Source organism: Dinoponera quadriceps, unplaced genomic scaffold (assembly GCF_001313825.1).
Source record: "Dinoponera quadriceps isolate SergipeBrazil2010 unplaced genomic scaffold, ASM131382v1 scaffold3207, whole genome shotgun sequence".
NCBI lineage: Eukaryota > Metazoa > Arthropoda > Insecta > Hymenoptera > Formicidae > Dinoponera > Dinoponera quadriceps.
In genome coordinates this window covers 281936-302116 of record NW_014557213.1, presented here as the reverse complement: position 1 = coordinate 302116, position 20181 = coordinate 281936, and the positions used below count along the sequence as shown (strand labels likewise).

At 43.5% G+C, this 20181-nt stretch overlaps 1 protein-coding gene across 1 annotated transcript in view; it reads right to left on the bottom strand.

Moving 5' to 3' along the window:
• LOC106748822 (GAS2-like protein 1) overlaps positions 1 to 20181 on the bottom strand; it is a 78176-nt gene that overhangs the window by 4665 nt on the left and 53330 nt on the right. The window contains exons 4-7 of the mRNA XM_014627701.1: positions 10727 to 10928; positions 10543 to 10627; positions 8892 to 9279; positions 7772 to 8171 (exon numbers count right to left, since the gene is read on the bottom strand). Coding sequence (XP_014483187.1) covers positions 7772 to 8171; positions 8892 to 9279; positions 10543 to 10627; positions 10727 to 10928 — 1075 coding nt within the window. The remainder of the gene's footprint in view (positions 1 to 7771; positions 8172 to 8891; positions 9280 to 10542; positions 10628 to 10726; positions 10929 to 20181) is intronic.

The following is a 20181-nucleotide window of genomic DNA, read 5'->3' as shown; positions in this document are numbered from 1 at the left end:
TTCTGACTGAAAAACGGTTCCATAGATGAAAACATCCCTTCAATAAAAGTGTAATTCTTCAGAATTTTCCAATCTCTAGAACCACATAAACAGCAAAAATTTTACATTAATTAATTATAACATAGGGAATGTGTTAAAAAATGAATAAATATAATATCAAATTAATATCTATTAACAAGATAAATGTGTTAATTTAATATTATATTTGTTTTATTATTATAGTATTATATTTTTTATTTTTATTATTATAGTATTATATTTTTTAACACGTTTTCCCATGTAAAGTAACAAAATTTTAGTAGAAAAGATTTTAACAAAAGTTTTTTATTGTATACAATATTGAAGAAATGTTAAATACAAAATTTAATAACGTTTTATGTTCTGCAACACTGTGAGAAGAAAAATTTTTTAAAAAGTTTTTACCACCGTCTCTTAGTTTAAAAATTACATTTCTTATTATATCATTTATGTGTACTTTCATTCTGCAAAGTTTCAGACTTTTCAAAATTTCTATAATTTAAATTTTCCTTGTCGTCAAATTTTCCTTGCAAAATTTTGAATAATCAGTGGAATTAATTAGAACTTGTTTGTTCGTTTGTAAGCCGAAATCGATCGCTGATACATTAAGTAGCGAGAATTTTCCTTGTACCTTACATCCTTCTATAATATTCTTAATATTCGTAATTATTATCATAAATATAAACCGCTATACCGGTTGCAACTTTGCATCTTTTATTCGAATTAATTATCCCGCTGGAATTTATTAATTATTCACAACCGGGCGTCTCCCAGTCTCTCGGCGGAAAAAATCGTAGGGCGGCTCCGTTTATATAATTTCCAGCGGCTAGAAAGCACGCTGATTATATAAACGATTGCTGCACGGTGGTGCAATTGGCTCGACTCTAAATCTCGCCGTTTCCGCGCGGCGGACGACCGATTAACGCGCCCACTGTCAGGGAGATCCACATCTTCGACGAATGCTCGCGTGTAGCGATTAGCGCTCTCATGGTCGAGCGCTAAAATTTTGTCACGCACATTTGTCAAGGTGTCAGCTTTCGCGTACGCGTGCGATCCGGCTCTCCGATGGAAGAAAAATCAACGATACGATACGCCGAATCGGTCCCACCTGCGCTTAGCATATTTAGCGTAGGCGAGGAGGTGAAGGAACGGCTCGCGACGTAATCGGGGACTGTTTGTCGATTTACATCGGACGACGCACCTGCGACGAAAGGAGGCAATCACCAGGCGGTTCCAGAGACAAACTTTCCGCCGAGACTTTGTATCCGGACACACGTCGCGCCAGTTCTGATGAATATTCCCCTTCTTGCCTCCTTTTCCCTCCCTCTCTCTCTCTCTCTCTCTCGTTTTTTTTACGTAAGATACAGGTTTGAATTTTTCTACGTAATTTTTATGTAACCCGAGTCAATTTCGTTATGTAAAATTCATACGGATGCCCCCCACTGTTATTCCGGCGATCTCGCGCACTAATTGATGTCTCGGGTCGCACAGTAATTATCGATCATATATTGTGCATTTATTGCACCTCTGTGGCGCGTATCGTCACGCTATTCGACCGACTGATATTATCCGGGCAATCAAACGCGAGATTTTTTTATAACGAGCCGCACGAAGGGGTATAAAGCCGTTCATTCCTCCTTCGTTCTCGGGTTAACGTTACGATGCTGCGCTGTAGGTAGAAAGTCGCGATGGAAACATCGACTTTTGTGTTTCTCTGGTCACCCGATGTCACCGCGTAGCGTGTCGTCCTACATTACGTTTTTGCGCATTTCGTACGCACCCACGTCTAAAGTAACGCGAGAGAAAGTCCATTCTCCGTAGTTCGAGGAAGAGAAATTAGATTTTTTAATTCACGCATCGAGAGAGGCCAGACGCCTGACGCGGGACTCGAGTCCGTCCGTCCGGACAAACGTAAATAAGAAAACGATACTCGTCGGACCCTCCTCAGGCGCGTTTCGGTTGAAAAAAAAATTGACACCTCGAAATACCGGCTGGCCGATCAAACGTTGAATTCCGACCCTCATCAGCTCGGAGAGCCCGAGAGAATCGATCGCGCGCGCTCGATAACGCGCGTTGCACTTTTTAATTCTGGGCGCGACGCGAAACGCAAAAACGTCGCATAAATATTAACGCATCCGGTTATAGAGAACGCTGTGAATTACAACGTTTAAACGCGTGCATACGTGTGTATGTGTGTGTGTGTGTGTGAAATAGACAGAGAGAAGAAGAGAGTGAATTCGCGAAAGCACGCAGCTCGTAATTAAAATCTGGGAATCGAAAATCTATTTCGAGATCTCGTCCTAGTAACATGCCGCCCGGTCAAACCGGATCCGTTTCAGCCTTCATCGATCTAACGAGTCCTTGTAACTTGCTATTAAAATTACGAAAATGAATTACGAATTGAATTTCACGGGAGGGGAGGGGGTGAACCGACGTTGACGTGCTCGCTAAGTGCAACTGATCCGCTCGATATCGTGGTATCAGGCGTTTGTAACGTAAGAGAGGTAAATGCATAATTTATAAGGCTCTGTTTGGAGCGTAATGCCGTATTAGCGAAGTGAACGTCGGAGGTTACGGATTCCCTTCGCTCGCGCCACGGGCTATTCTCATTGCGCGTCTCTGGATCAATCAAATCTACAGATCCTTTGTTTACGAGTGTGTCTGTGGGTTTCTTCCTTAGCGCAAAAAAATTTTAAGTAACAAAAGTCCAACTAAAAGTTGGCGGGTAGAGGGAAAAAAAAAAGAGAAACACCCGTGTCTCGTCCGAAAGAGCGACGGAAGGAGAGAAACACAAAAAACGGGCGATTTTGCGTGTGCTGTGCGTCTTAAAGAGCCAACGAGGAAAATTAGCTGCGCCGATCTTATCGCGGCAACTACCGTAGAGGAACTACCGCATTACATTGAACGTTGCTAAATAACGGCCAGCCAGCGCCGGAACGAATCCAGAGAAATCACGAAGCTCGTTTGTCGCCTCGAGAAAAACCACGTATCGTTATCAGACCCAATTTCCCTCGGCGGTACTTCATATGCGACGTGATAAACGAGTGTAAAAGTTCGGAAAATTAACTGTTCACGAGACGATGGTCTCTGGTCTCTATCAATTAAGGTACCGAGTTATAAATAAGGGATCATCGTTCTTTATACGTCATAATAGCTCTTTTATCTTCATCGAGTTCCTCCTTCAATTAACTTGACGCAATTCTCTGCGTGTCTGAAAAAAGAAAAAATTTCGTTACCACGCTCTTAACAAGTTTTCACGGTTGTGGTCTCGGTCGAGCGGCTTAATCGCCACGCGATTCCGTTTTTTCTCTCGTCGTCGAAGAGGAATTTTCTCAGCTGACCAAACTCGAGCGCGCTTAGTGGCGCGAGCCCGGCTGACGCGCATCGCAGCGCATTGCTTGCATATCTCATCTCGCGTTTAAACAAGTCGGGTATCTCGGCTCGTTGCATGCGTGTCTCGTCTAAATCGTGCGCGCGTTCTAGCGCCATCGCATAAATTAAAGATATCGATGTAGGTGAATGAGTCATCCGGAGCCGCCTCCCGCGGCTTCGCGTAAATCTCAATAAGACGTTCGTTACTTAGAACGCCTTCGGATTGTCCTTTCATTTCGCGCGAAACGTAACATCTCCACCGGAAAACGGACGACGAGCGCGATTGGAAACGATTTGATCAATTGGATCAACTTTTAACAGGAATAAGTCACCGCCTTCCAAAAGGTAACACGACAAAATAACGTACGCTCGAGATGAAAAATATAAAATATATTTATTAATAATAAATAATATTAATTACTTTATTTTATTTTATTTTATCAATTAACGAGAATAAAAATTCTTTGATATACAAAGCGAATTACGGGACATAGGAAATTATATAAAAAAATCAGGATATAAATATAAATAAAACTAAAAAAGTCAATCAGCTATGATAGAACTCTATTTAAATTACATCTGGAAGCCCTTGAGGAAAATTGTAAAAAAATCAATGGATCCAGAGTATTCGTTGGCCAATATAAAAATTCTATTCATGCAGTTGAATTTCCGAGAGTGTCCTCTCAATGGAAATAAATTGAACGAACAAAACATTTTGGGTAGTGCATTGAGTTTACAAAGCTCAAGTAATTTAGGGCGCACGATGTGATTGCGTGAAAAGTAATAAGTAAATAAATAAAATTATATAAATGAATGAATAAATATAAATATAATTAAATAAATAAATATAATTGTAAATAAATAATTAGAAAAAGTATTAAGAGTGAGTAAGTGGAAGATAAAAAGAAGGAGTTAAGTGCACAGATAGAACGTAATTGTCATAATCTATGTGATCAGACCGTGCCCCGTGATTTCTCTGCGATGACTGTAATAAATCATTCCATTTGCTCGAAAGAGGAACAAGAGTGACTTACATTCAGCGTTATTAAGTATCCAGATGCGTTATTCAGATACTGTCTACATCTTTTCACATCCAGACAGTCGGCTTTTTTATCGACTGGCCGTATCTGTACGTAGATGCCAATTTCCGGATTCGCGGGTGCAAAAATCGCTATGCGGGAAGTACGACGGGACACGGGAAAATCGGAGGAAATCCAAGTAAATATAGAACTGTGATCAAGCAGAGGGGAGAATCGGCGCGTTCTATGTATCTCGCGTGAAAAACCGGCGAATTGAAGATTGCACTTCACTAGGTGACAAATATACGATTTCAAACGCTGCCGAAAAACAAGACATACTTCCTACACGCCGTCCTCCAAACTCCGAGCGTTCCACTTCGAGGCGAGTTCATCCTCGAAAAAGTTGTTATTCCCGCGGCGCGAAAAGCCGACGTCACCGGGTGAAACTGTCCGTTCAACACGGCCGCGAGGAAAAGCATCGGCGACACGAGGGATCGAAGCGGGTCGCGGCGCGGCCGACCACCGCGGACTTTTTCCACTTGGCGGGGCCGCGGCAATGCGTCAACCGCGCCAAGTGAGTCAAATATCCCGAGTACCCGCGCGCGTTCAAGGCGAGAGTGTACGACCGGGGCGCGTTATCGAGGATCGACCGTCGGCGATTGTTCCGAGGACAGGACAGGTTGTTGGAGGATCGCCCACGCTTCGAGCGATCCCTCACATAATCGGTCGCCCCGGCTAAATGTCAGCCCGGCCCATGCGCGCGCGCTTTTATAACGCGTGCGAGAGCAAGAGCTGCGTGTGTCCGTGTACTTTGAATATTAATCGTCTACAGGGTGGTCCAAATGTCGGGTCAGGTGCTCATGAGCGCGCACGAAAGCGAACGAGCAAATTCGCGGGACAATGTCCCGGTGCGCTCGCGAACACACGAGAGCGGAGACATGAGCGCGAGCGTGAGCTACTACTATCAGCTGGCATGTCGAGCGAATCGAGGCCTCTCGTCGCGTTCGAGTGACAGGACGGTCTCGATGAGTCTCGATAAAGGCCCGCCCGATCCCACGTCGACGGCGCGGTTATTAATGCGAGAGACGCGGTGCAAATAGCGAACGCGCGAGCGAGCGAGCGAGCGCGTACGTGTGCGTAAATTCGTATAAATTCTCAATAATTTCTGCACATTGTATGTAAATCGTACGGTGGATTTATGCGACAGTTCGATCGAGTCCGCGGATGCAAACTAGACTTTCATCGCGAGATCGCTTCCAGCGGGCTCATTTGAGCGTACGTAACGGGATAACGGGACTTCCACGATCGTCGTCGTTATCGTCGTTGTCGTCATCGCGAATCGTCTCTCTCTCTCTCTCTCGGTTTCCACCGGTGGCGTCGGCCACGAATTATTTCAAGTCGTGGGAAAACAACAACTCGGTCGGCGTTTCGCGCACACCGCGCGAAATCTCCCCGAGATAGAACTTTCGTTATATTTGACATATGTTATTTTTCAGGCGGATGCACATCATGATATTTATAAAGTGACTCTCCCCCGCAAAGGTTGTGGGAAAGATAAGATAATTGAAGAAACGCGAGAAATTCGCACACAGTCGTTCTGTGTTCCGTTCGGCGAACGCAACTCCGCGTGATCTGTCATGAAAATGGCCATCTGAGAAATGAATTCTTTTCCTTCCCGTACTACTAACTGTCCCGTCTCCTTCTTCCTTTTTCTTCTTTCGCGCGAAACAACTTTCTCCGCGCGCACGGTTGCCTCTCTTTCCTCCTGACAAAGAAAATTTATCGATTCTATCTACCGTCGCACACAAAGCCCTGCCGCCGTCTCAACGAGCGAATTAATTCGTCGTTGTCGATACTCGCGAGATCGACAGGCACAGATAAACGCCGAGCGGCCACGCTATTAAATTCCGCTCGATCCGCGCACACGCGATCTCGTTCTCCTCCTTTTCCTCCTCTCGCTCTCTCTCTCTCTCTCTATTTTCGCGCACAAAGCGCGCGCTTCTCTTCGCTCCGCCGCTGTAATCGAATTTAATCTCTCGATTCGCATCGGCACACGGCCGAGTTTTTTCGCCCGCGCCTCGACACGCGACATCGCCTCATCGTTCGCCGTACAATGCACGTTTGTTCATCGAGCGCGAGCACGTCGCACATCCATGTCTCTCTCTCTTTCTCTTTCCCTCTTCCTCCCCCTCCTTCATCTCCTCATCCTCTCCACCCTCTTATTAAATTCGATGACTCGCTCGCCGATGATGGCAAGAGCACGTCCAAACGCTGGACACTCGAGTCTGATCGACGCGTCACCATATTCAGTCAGGCGAGGGAAACAAACGTCATGGCCTCTATCAGTTTCTTTCACGGAGAATGAGCATGATCGGTCCTATCAACGAATAAGGTGATCTCGTGTCTCGGACGTAAACAAGACCTCCGTACGCGATTTCCGTACGCGACGGAAGCGGAAAATTTCGCATCCACAGAAAGCGCGAAGTCAGCGATTTCGAGCCAACCTTTGAGATACCGAAAAGGGCAGTCATTTGGTGTACAATCGATCACAGGACGGTTACGACAGTTTTTTTTACATGCTTCAGAACATACAAAAGATACAAAAGATGAAGCGAACCTATGATTCACGAATATGCGTAGCAGATAATCAGGCAGCTTTCAAAATTACACGTGTATATATAATTTTGACAACTGTCTGACCGTCTATTCCGCATGTTCGTGAATCATAGATTCACTTCGTCGTAATTTTTGCATGTTCCGAAACATGTCAAACAAACTATTGCAACCGTCCTATGATTGACTGTACGCATATTTTCGAAGTATTGATATCACAATATTATTTCTATTTTAATCTGTAATAATTATATAATTTATATATAAACTATATAATAAATATGAACTATATAAGGAAAATATTGTTCAACTTGAATTATAATTCTAGTTTATATTGCAACCAATTACATAGATGTCAATATGCCAAAATGGCAGAGTAAATAAATGGAAACCTCTGTTCTAGTTGTAACATATTGCACGTATATAATAATAATTATTATCACAATTATTATTATTACTTTATGGAACATTTATCATACAGTTTCACTGTATGAACATAATAATATGTTAATTTCGAACATGTGTTTCTTGTAAATAAAATATTTTCGTGTGAAATTTCTTTTTTAACTTGTTTTCTTCAAATATTCAATTTTATAATTTCAGTGTTTCCCAGAAATCATGTTTCACGTGATTATTGCATCGCGTAAGGTGATTTTCTTTAATATTGTACGTTGCAAGGGTATTATGTCGCAAGGGTGAAATGCGATGCACAAAGTAACATTGAGAAAAGCGCACATTCGTTCACTTACTTTGACAATCGGCAACCGTGGGCGAGCCCTGCGCGCTGGCGGAGTTCCCATTAGCCATGGACGACTGGACGGCACCGAGACTGCGGTAACCCTCGTCGGACACTTCGCTGCCGTTGTCCGAATGTTCGCTGTCGCCGTGGGGCGACTTCTGGCAGTGGCGACCCTCGTTGCCGAAAGTCTCGGCGGACTCTTGCTTGTTCGCGGGCGGACTCGGCGTCGGGCTGCGACTGCTGCTCGAATCCTCGCCACATTTGTAGTTGTAAATCGACGGCTCGTACTTCGGCATGCTCTCCTTCTCGACGGCCCTACGCGCCACGCCGCCTTCCACCACGTAACGCTTCATGAAGTCTTCCGACAGTTTCGCTTGCTGCTGTTGCTGCTCTTGCCTCTTGTTGGCGTCCTTGAACAGCGTGAACGATTTTCCGTGAGTTTTCGCGAGGTGTTGTCGAAATTAACATAACGGAAAGTGATATCTGAGAGATTGCTATGATTTCCGAATGAAAAATAATTAAAACTTATCAAAACGAATTCGTTATACACCACGTGCTATATATACTTTATTTGTTAGAATATTTTTCTATGATTTTCAACCTTATATATTATATTATATATTATGAGGTTAAAAATCATACAAGTAGCCTTAGTCACAATGTTGAGATATATGTGACGCCTGGTATACGAGAAAGTTTGAATTGCCAACTGCGTTCTTGATCTTTGACACGTTGAATGCCCATGATAGTCATCGCTGACCACCGTAACACCGTGTCTCGTTAAGTTACATATAATTAACTAGATTTGAAAAACCGACTGTACGGCCATTAGAGAGGCAATGAAACAAAATTGAAATAAAATAAAAAATAAAATAAAACATAATAAATCAAATAAAAAAATATATACGTGTCTGAATTATATTTATTTTTCATATCTGATAATTCAATCATAAGCTTTCGAATTAAGAGAAAGCAACGCGACTGTCAACGTTGTTAATGGTACTTTAAATATGCGATCTTCAAAGTGCGTTTTGAGAATGTTTAGAATTTCAAATTTTTCATACAACACGACTTGCCACTCTCTCGTGATTTCGACGGAATCTAAAAATACGATAAAGGGGCGAACTTACTCGGCCGTTCTCCTGAGATTTCCCATGACTGGTCGGCGAAACGGCGCTGCCGCTCTTCGGCTCCGCTCGCGACGTCGGGCTTCTCGATCTCAGATTCGCCCTGGGCGTCGGCGACCTTGATCTCTGCTTCCCCAAATCGGCCTGGTGATTCGGACTCGCCAGGAATTTCCTTTGTGGCGTGGGACTCCTCGAGCGATTTATCTTTCTCTGCTCGTCGCTCGACTGCTGCGGCTGCTGTTTGCTGCCAGTATGGTGAGGTGTGGGCGATCGCGAGCGATTGCTAGAAATGCTCCTGGGTGCGTGCAGCTGCGCCGATTGCGGACCCTGCATCGTGCCGGCGCACGAACCGATGCTCGATGCGGAACTCCGTCGCGTTCTCGGAGGTGATCTGGGTGGAAATAACGCGACGACCGGGCATTACGACAGAATTGATGTCGGTCGTTACCGCATCGTTCTGACCGGGTATGCTGGGGAATTTTCAGTTTCCGCACCCGCGACCAAATGTCACGAGACGTACACTATCGTCCAAAAGTTAGCGAGCGTAACCAAGATCGGGAAAATTTGCGAGACTAGACTTCCAGATATTAATAGAGAAGCAACATCGAGCGGGATCGGTCTGAATTATACAATCGAAACGCCATTTTTTTCTTAGTAACTACGACTGAAAGCATATAATATACCGGTAATTTGTATTACTTAATTTTTTTAAATAAATTGTTAAGTCCATAAAGAACCAAGCACAGATTTTTTAGCTATTTTGTGTGGCTCTTTTTATAGCCTTAATAATTTATTAATTTTCATAGTTTCAATGAGCCTATATATACTTATTACTAACTCTTCTTTCTTATCCATTTTCCTTCTTTCACTTCCTTACTCACTTACTCTAAATATCACTATAAAAAAAGATGGCCGATTTTGAATATATCGAATTCAATACCGCTTCTCTATTCATATCTAGGACTCGTCGATGGTGACGAATCTATTTGCTCATTTATTGCGAAAGCTAATGAATACGACGCTGTATACGATATAGCTTATTTTCACTTGAAAGACTATCTCTTCGACAATTGAATCTAATGTATTTATGGACGGTACTGTAAACCACGAAACGACGTGTGTTTACGTATTCGTGTGTTTTATTACCCTATATAGGAGTGTCGCGCGATAAAACGTGCATAGCTCAGACAAGTTGTCGAAGCCATTAAATTTACGTTGTGGATGGCATTTGCAAGTGAGAGACACTTGTACGAAAATAAATCCCGTCCTACCCCGTCGACTAGCGTCACCCTCACGTTGCATTTTGATCACGTAACTGTGCGGACAACATCTCACTAATGGGACATAAATTTTTATCGAATAAAATCATCCGATTAACATATGATTTCATTCGTATGATTTCAGCGCCTGATTCCTAGTTATACCTACGTCCTCGACAAAAATAGTAATCTGTACACGGCCAATAAAGAGACAACGAAACAAAATTGAAATAAAATAAAACTAAAATTGAAATAAAATAAAACTAATCTGAGAGTGCTAGGAAATGAGCAGGCCGATTATTTTAATTAAAAATAAAATTAATAAAAAATGAAATAATGACTTCTTTTAACGAATGGACAGAGTGCTATGATAAAGGAAAGAGTCAAGTACTCACCGTTCATAATGCACCTGCGCGCTGCCCAGATCGAAGGACGCGCCGGCCTTTTGAATGAGCTTCGCTGAGATCATCGAGCGATGCGCTGAGGAAGCGAGAAGAAAGGACAATTGTTGTGGCCGTGACGACTTGTTTAGATTTAGAGCCTGATCTACGGGCCTGATAGAAGACGCGATATACTCACAGGTCCTGCATCGGCACGGATCGTGTTTGTCTAAATAATGACTGAGGGTATCCCAGCCGCCGCCGACACGCACCATCACGTGACTGCGTAGTATCCGGACGAAGATCAAGACCTTGGTGTCGCCGATTCTGTATTTGCCCTCGGACACGCGGATCATCGGGAACTGCGTGGGGCACGTGCAACCCTCCACGAGATCGCGAACCTGAAAATGATAAAGCGTTCCGGTTTATATTCGATTTCCTTTCAATAAGATATATTTATACAGTAAGAAATATTTTTTCAAATATTTTTTTATTTTTAACGACTTCGTATTTTGTAATTCTAGTAATAGTAATTTCTCAGTTTTTCTTATTTTTCATCAAGAAATATCAATGGGATCGTATTTGAAAAGCGCCGTATTTTGTTGCTTTCGTAGAAAATAAGAAAAAGTTACTTGCTTCACTTGCGGTCGCAAATAAATGGACTTTGCATTATTTTTGCTGCTATTCAGATTTATCGTTCTCCTATAATGCAGCACATGCGCACAATATATCTTTCATATTTCTGACTGCTCGCTCGAAGAAATCCCTCCGTAACGTCGATACCAGAAACACGTCGCTATTTATAACGTTCAGCGTTGCGAATTGCAGCCGACAAATATACTATCTCCAACTCGAAAAACGGCGGCATACTCTCGGACGTGATTTCCAGCAACAAACACCGCGGGGTGTGTTTCTTTATTTGCCGGATCACCAGACATCGTCGAAACGGGACTGGCGCGGCGTAGTGCGGTGCCCGGCTCGTCCGATGTATTGTTTCGCGGAGAAAACATCGAACCGAGAGAAGCAGCGGAATATGGGACGCCTCCGGTAATTAGTAGGAACGAAACGAAATTCTCGGAAGCGCGCTAAGATGGTTTCAAATGGACGTCCGTTTCGTTAACAAGGCCGCGGAGCAGGTAAAACTGCTCGACTTCGTCTCTCGAGTCGCTTTCAGCGGCTGGCTGGCTCGCTCGCTCGCTCGCTGAGTCACGCTGAACAAAAACGGAGCCGCTCGTGTAAGACCAATTACCAGCCCGGGAAACCTTGCTTTTCCTTTGAGAAAGTCGCTCCTGTTCGCGGTTTAATGAAGGAAGGGCTGCGGATTTTGCCGGCGGATCCGATAAAGTCGCGTCTGAGCAAGCGCACCTCACATGAATACGATAAGAGATTGCTGAATATCTAAGATATTCCATAATTATTATCTAAGGTATTCTGGAATCGCACATCCTCTCTCCTTATCAATTTCTCTCTTTTCTTCCTGAGAAATCAGCTTTTCTATCAAGAAGTTCTTAATTGAAAATTTTTAATTGGAGAAGACTATCTTGGAGATTGTACGATACATATGATTTTTAGAGGCTCTTAGATTATTAATTATAGGAAACATTAATAAATCTATGAGAGCCGACTGATCATTACGAATATTATTAATATAATTTTATATAATTCTGACTAATACTAATATTAAATATGATTCAAAAAATTGTGATTAATAATATTTAATATATTAATTAATAACGTAAAATATTCATTGCACGCGATAATAAAAATTATATTAGCAATAATCAACCTATATTAGCTCTTAAAGACTTGTTAGCGCATCGTGTGATTGAACAATATGAAACTTTCATGTTATTATATGGATTATTTGCATGAAAAAAAACAATTTTATTGATGTAATTGAATTTTTTGTTGCTTGGGAATCAGATGAAAATTCGGTTGAAAGAACAGAAAAATTCCTGCAGGAGGTTTCTACTTTAATTGTTTTCAGGTGTCTCAACCGAGTTTTAATGCAGCTGAATGTACACACGAATGTTCTCAATCGCAGTAACACCGATAACACCTCTTGTCGTCGAGTTTTCATTCTTGTCACTGAGTTCTCATCTCTATTCTGTCACAGGAACCGAGTTCTGTCTTTCCGTGTGATATAGCAGAGGTAAAATGTTTCCGCAGATGTTCCTCATTTTTCAAATAAGTTCGTCGTTTCACATTGAGAAACCGTCTTACGAACACAACCGGGTGTCTCTAGATCCTCGTTCCCACAGACGCTTAATTTCTTCATCCATACACCCGGCAACGGTTCGTTCTCGTGAAAGTCTCGCGAGATCTCCATAAGCCCCAGAAAGGGCGGGTCATCCACTTAAAACAGCCTGGCACGACGCAGGAGACCATTTTCACGAGCGGTCTTCGCAAGCGCGCCCGAATTAGAAAGCAGAGATAATTGCGCGCGAGTTGCGCGCGTTGAAGTCTCCAATGCTCCCGAGCGTCGCGAGGCCGCGCATTAAAGGAGCGTCCCTTATGACGAAACCAGCGCACTTGGTCTCTTCACGGCGAAACGCGAGAAATGACAGGCGCCACTCTTTTTTTCCTCCTCTCCTTCCTATCGCGCGGACGAAAACTTTCGAAACGCCGCGCCTGCGAGTCCGCAGATAGGCGAGCGTGTCGAATCGACGCGCGAGTTTCGCGCCTCCTCGTCGCCGAATAATGAAGTAAATTTGTTCGTGTTTGCGTTCGAATTGCGCAACGATTGTCGCCGATCACATCTCGGTAGGTGGGTTTTCAGCCTTGCGCAACGTCCCGATACTTAATTTCCACCGAGTAATTACGAACCACGCGCACGTGTCTCGCGTCATATTTTTTCTTTCTTTCCGTTTTTATGTCTTTATTATTGAGACATCAAGGATCCAACATCATGGCGTGACTTTTCGTTCGACGGATCTCCGATAATACTCACCGGCGAGATTCGAGGAGCGTCGAGAGAAGAAATCGAATGTGAAAGACCTACGATCCCTCCTCCCTCCGTCCGCCACAACCGTTCTCCGCGCGACAAACCGAAAAAGATGTCACAACGTATGTTTATACGTTACGTTACATTAAGTTACGTCACACGCGGCTGCGCGCTGTTAGCCGTGTACAACAGCATCGGCCGCAACGACGAAAGTGCCAGAGTCCAGCTGGTAGCGCGCGCACTCGAGTCCTTCTTCCACTGGCCGATTCAATTCCTCGTCGAGCCGACGCCGTCGGCGTCGCTGACGATTTATCGGCTTGGCGTGTAGATACACGCCCGCGCGACCGATCGATCGATCGATCGTGAACGTGCGATACCGGCGCGCGACTCCCTTTCCCTCTCTCTCTCTCTCTCTCTTTTCTCTTCTCCCGCGCGTTATCGATCTGATCGGACGATAAGCGAGGATCGATCGATCCGCCGGTATGGCGGTGTCGCGGAACAACGACGCCCGGGCCGCGTGTACGCGCGACGGCGCGCTTGCGTTCGCTTCATATTGATCGGGCCGGAATCACCGGGGTATCACGGCCGCAAATCTCGCGCCGATACACGCGAACACGCGTGTCCTTCGGCGCGACGTGCACGCGGCCACCCCGAAACGACTGACGTCATTGACGTAATCATTTATCAATGAGCGCGCCGATATTCCCCGCCGGAAGTAGTCATTAGCCGGAGGTATCGATGATCGCAAATCGCCGGTTTGTCCCAACACTGCGCGAGCACATGCGCGCGTGCTTTATCGAGTCATCAGGCCGCGATTTACGACGCCGAAGGTGTTCCCTTTACTTCTTGACCCGGCAGCGGTGGCGCGAAAGCTATTCCTGTCGCGGTGTTGTGTTGTTGTTGTTACCTTTGTGAACCTACTATCAATGATTATGGAAACGTGGACCGTCGGATTGTGATTAGAGATTGATTACAGTTATCGCGTGGCGGGGCCGTCTTAAATTTCCTATCGGTAGGTTGCGCTTTCAAGGGAGTTAACAAGGAAAAGTCTGGATAGGTATGCCGTATAGGAAACAAGTGTTTTTTCACATGTGCTTTTCTTATGGATTTTGCAGTTGAAATAACTTCTCGAAGGAAATTCAGTAAAATCGATTGTGAACGAACGTCTTTGAAACTGTGAACTGTCCGTGAACTGGACGAAAGAAATGTTTTAAATAAAAAAGTTGTATATAATATATTTAATAAAAATGTTTTGAATAAAAGTAATAAAAGTTTTGTGGAATTCGATGATTTCTATAATTAATTATACATTTGGATCTTCCAGAAATATGATTTTTTAACATTTTTTAACATACAATACGATTTCAACTTCCATATAACGTTTTCGAAAATTCAAATTCACGGTTATAGAAAGCATCGAATATCGTAAAACTTTTGCCTAAAACATTTTCTCGTGCGCCTCGTGCGGTTTCGAAAATATTCACTCACGATCAGTTTGATCGAATTACCTTGCAGGTTGTTCTTTCAACCCCTAAACGTGCAAAAGCGCGTTTTAAAAAATATCTTTCTTTTTTTCTTTTACATTATTATTGTTCTATAACATATTCAAAACTTATGAGAATTAGTAAATAAATTCCTGTAAAACATTCGCGCACACACTTGACTTCTATAAACCATAACTTTTATATAACTTCTATAAGATAACGTCTTTCTTATGACTCGTTTTTAAATCGCCTTGACTTGTCGTATGTCACTTTATAGTTTTGTAAATTTATCTTAAGCTCTTCCCAATTCTGATTTTCTAATATAATTTCGCTTCACATCATAATACCGAAGTTTCATTGATCGCGCAGCTCGTAATGTTCGTTCGTTAAAGTTATTTATCGCCATCTTTATTAATAACTTCGTGAGTCGGCTTTGTTTTGAATCGCTTCCCGATAGTTCGAGGATCGGAATTTTCTACGACGGCCATTAAACCGGCCACGCTATCGATCACTCTCCCTTATCGCCGTGTCGGATCACCTTAAATATACAAGGTGTCTGTGAAAGATCCAATCTAACTTCGAAAACGTGTTCTACCGGCTGCTAAGATCGACCCAGATCTCAGAATGCATCGCGCGCGCACATACACACACGCATATATTTACAATCAGTTACGACCGTTCGAAATTTAACGTCTGCGTATTAGTGAAACTATTCAAATAGTTGGGAAACAGGCCGCGAACTATGAAACTCCCCATTGCGCGTACGCGTTTCGATCCTCTCCCCGGAAATTCTCCTGGGAAAGATTGTTCGTACTCGAAACAACAACGATTAACGAGAATGTCGGTGAATCGTGTCTGTATCCCGGAATGCTAATCACGATATAAACTTCCACCTCGCGCAGGCATCGTCGCCAGATCCGCGCGCCGAGTCACTTAATTCTTCCACTTAGCAGGCTCTTAAAACAGCTCTCTCTCTCTCTCTCTCTCAACCGACCGATGCTTAGAAGCACCCTGTATATCACTCGCATGAGCATACCCAGCGGCGAGCTTTTGACACTCACCGGCGAAAATTATTTATCGGTGCCGCCCCGCTCGCAATGTAACACGACGCGGCCGCGCCGCGCGCAAAATTCTTGGTCACGGACCACTGGGGAGCGAACACACGGTCGGAACGCCGCGTTTTCCTCGACTGCCGGTGACACTTTTCCAACGGACGATTTATACGGACCGCTCGATAAATTAACAAGCGTGTATATATTCGCAGCACAGCGCGGCACGGCGCAGCTGGGCTCGCGAATGTCGCGAGACGGAATTTTCTCGGTGATGTAAGACGACGCGAATTTTTTCCCTCCGGTATATGCCCTCCGGCTGTTAAATAATCCGTCGTTAGAGTCGCGAGTGTTACGTACGAGTTTCGTTCGCAGCGCGTATGCAATGCACCGGCGACGCTGCGAAGCCCGTCACGAGCCTCGGGTATTATATCTTCGCGGCGAGAAGATATAGTGTGACATGTGTGTTGCGCGTTTGACTAAAACGCGATTGCGTAGCTGAAAGTATCGTGTCGTGTCGTGTAAAGGGGGAAAAAAACGGCAGATTCGGGAATGAACGAACGCGTTCAACGCTAACTGCGCGTCGCCCATACCCGGCTGATGTCACATCAGCTAACAGAGCTCTCGGCTGAAGCGGCTTCGGATCGCTCCGAGAGCGATTAATGACGTCATAAATTCTGTATGGCCTATCGTAGAGCTTGCGACATCATTAATCGCTCCCGGAGCGATCCGAACGTGCGTCAATCGAAAGCGGTACGACCCGTATTTGTAATCATTGCTTGAAACTTGTCTCACGCGAAACGTTCAGATCTGAGTTTAGAGATAGATCCGAGTTTCTCGGTTGAGTCGCCATCCCGAATACAATACCACGCTTATCATATAATTGAGACACAGAATCTCCGATCTAACTCCGAACTCAGGTCTAAGTGTCTCACGTAAGACAAGTTTCAAGTAATGACTGTAAACACGAGCCTAAGTATTCGGAATAGGTAAAGCAGATATGTGATTTTATCGCAAAATCATTATGATATGCACGTATAAAGATAGATCCATTTATAGATTACACAAGAAAAAATTGAGTTGAGTATAAACACACTCCGTATTTCTGAGTAGAAGGATATTTTTAAGAATTCCGAGGTGAAAAACTGCATTAAGTTATCGCATTATAATGGCGAGTTTATTATCTTATCTACCGTCCGATTATCATAAAAAGTCGATCGAGCTACCGGTCGTGTCTCGCAGTTGTTATTCGTTAAAAATCCACGCACATTTTCACACGTCAAGCGACCGTATCGTACGAGTCTGATCTCAATCGCCATTGACAAATTCGTCTTACGTAAGGTGGAATTAAGAATCTTCGATTGTGAGGACTTCGTGGAAAGAGCGATGGCAGGACTCGGTAAATCGTTGCGAACGAGCGAACGTGCCATTGCGATTCCGAGGGCGTTCCGACTGACGTCGATCGTAAGCTGCCGCTTACGTCACGTCGGCTCTCCTTCCAAATATTTAATCGGGTCGCGAAGTCCATTAACGAATCCAGTCGCATCGCGACCGTATACCGTTCGCTCGATAATTAATAAACTCTACCGCACGTGAGGAGAACCTCAACGACGACTGCATCGTGAATCACGAACGCCGCCGGAAATTTCTCGCGAAAGCCATGACGGTCTCTTGCGGATCCGTCGAAATTTCAAGTCGCGATGTTATCATGCTTGTGTAAAATTAATATAAATTAACATTAAAAATAAAACCGTGCGGTACGCTGTTTCGAAGAGAATCATATATTTCATATACTTCAACAGTCTCTCTCTAGAAAGCAAATATATAATATGAATTATTTGATATAAAATTCCTTCCGAGCTATTTTTGGTATTTTAATAACAGGCAACAAGACAAAGGATTAAAAAAGAAATATCGGACAGTACAAATATCTCGAGATGTGTGTCGTAAAATCAATTGATACTTTGTGTTTATTATTACTCACCAATACTCTGTATTAATCTTTACTGTACTATAACTCGCGGTCAACAAAATATTATCGTTATTATTATTATTGGTTACATGTTATTTGATTTCCCGTGGAATTTTCTTTACCTTTCTGCATCGAGTCGAAAGCTCGCGAGAGAGCAAACGCGCACATTTTTTCCCTCGCAATGCTCGTGGCGCAAATTTAAGATAATAACGTAATAAGAGCAGCACGTCCAGCGCTTTAGTGCGTGGTAACACGAAGCGGGGGGTACGAGACGGCGAGGAGCATGAAGGGACATAAATCGGTTCGAACTATGCCGCCGTGAGCGACTTGTGCGGAATAGTCCGGACAAAATCCGCCGGCGATTCGCAGCCGGTCGGCGGTAAACATATGGAACGATTTGCAATTAAGAGGCACGTTAACCGGCACAGTTTCGCCGGCTTTACGACGACCTGACGCAACCAATCGGTGGCGCGGCCCTAATGGCACACTGGAGGGCTCGGCGCGGATTTATTTACTCCGGTTGCATTATCGTTCCGCGCCGTCGAGAACTCGTTCCTGAACGCTATTTTAAGAATCAATTATATGGAGTATTAACTCGTCGTCGTTCGCGTATCATTAACGCGCCGCATTAATCGTGGCGACGGAACGGTGAGTTCGCGGCAAGAAAATAACCGCCTTGCGCACGCGAAAGAAATGGATCGCCGATATATGTCAAAGCGGAAAGACAGGTCGCTGAAATTGGTCTAGACGCCAGAGTGCGATGAAAATAAAAGTCTTTTATGCGAGTTCTGTGCTTTAAGAGAGATTATAATAATCCAAAGAAGTGCAAAGTCTTGAAATAAATAAAAGAACATAAAACGGTGAGATGTATTACTTTGAAGGGAGTCATATATATGGAAAAAATATTGGATTCAAGTAAATAATTATTCCAGTATTCCTTAGCACATTTTTTCTCGGATCAAATAAATTTCACTTGGATAATTTACTTAGGAAATAATTTGTTTGGATTAAGTAAATATTACGAGTAAAAGTTTGCTAAAGAATATTGGGGTAATTATTTACTTGAATCTAACACTTTTTTCTCTGCATTACTATTAACACACTCGCAAGGAGAAGATATTTAATATAAAAATATTTAAGATAATATCAAAATTGTGTTAATTCTAATGGCAATAATAACAAAAAGTTAAAAAAAGAATATCAAGTAATACAATTCGAAATATTATCTAAAAATGTCAAAAAACATAAAACATACAGAAAAAGGTATATTTAAATATTATCTAAAAATGCAAAAAAAATAAAACACACAGAACGGTGTATTATTTTGAAGGGAGTCATATATATGGAAAAAATACTGGATTCAAGTAAATAATTATTCCAGTATTCCTTAGCACATTTTTGCTCGGATCAAATAAACTTCACTTGGATAATTTACTTAGGAAATAATTTGCTTGGATTAAGTAAATATTACGAGTAAAAGTTTGCTAAAGAATATTGGGGAAAAAAGTAAATTAAGCCTTTCTTATCCGATTCAGTGTTAAAACGTACATGTTATTATAATCCTATAACGCATGTTTTATTTTAGACGCGCGTCTCTCAAGGCCAGAACTAAAAGGCGATGCCTCGCTATGCAAACGTGCATCTCGAAGCGCTCTTCGACGAGTCTGACGAAGTTCGCGCGCCTCAACGAACGGAGAGATTATCATTAGATGTTATTGTGTTTATGAAACGGGCGTATCGCGCAACGCGTCGCGCGAACGATTGCGTAACGTGCGATCCTTCGTTTATTACGGAATAACGAAAGTATCACCGACGGTAATGCAACCGGTTCGACGATTTTCTAATGGCCGTTAATGCACGTCGCTGCGGCGACAGGCGAAATTTATGGCGTTTATCAAGCGGATCCGGCTTGTTGTCCTTTTAGCCGGCAAATGTTATGGCAGCGAGACTAATGGTGACATTAGCACTCGTAACGAACACACCAAAAGCCGGCAAGACCGCGCGAAGAAATATCGATCGTACCGTACGTCCCTAATTGCACCGTGTGAATCGATTTGCCGGACGTACCGGACGCGAATTTTCCCGAACGTTTTGACAATCACCGCGGGACGACACGGCGGCCGTCTCATCTTCGACGGCCTCTTTCGTCGTCCTCGACCGTTTTGCGACAGACCAATTGTCTACGAGCTGCTGCGTTTGTAGGCT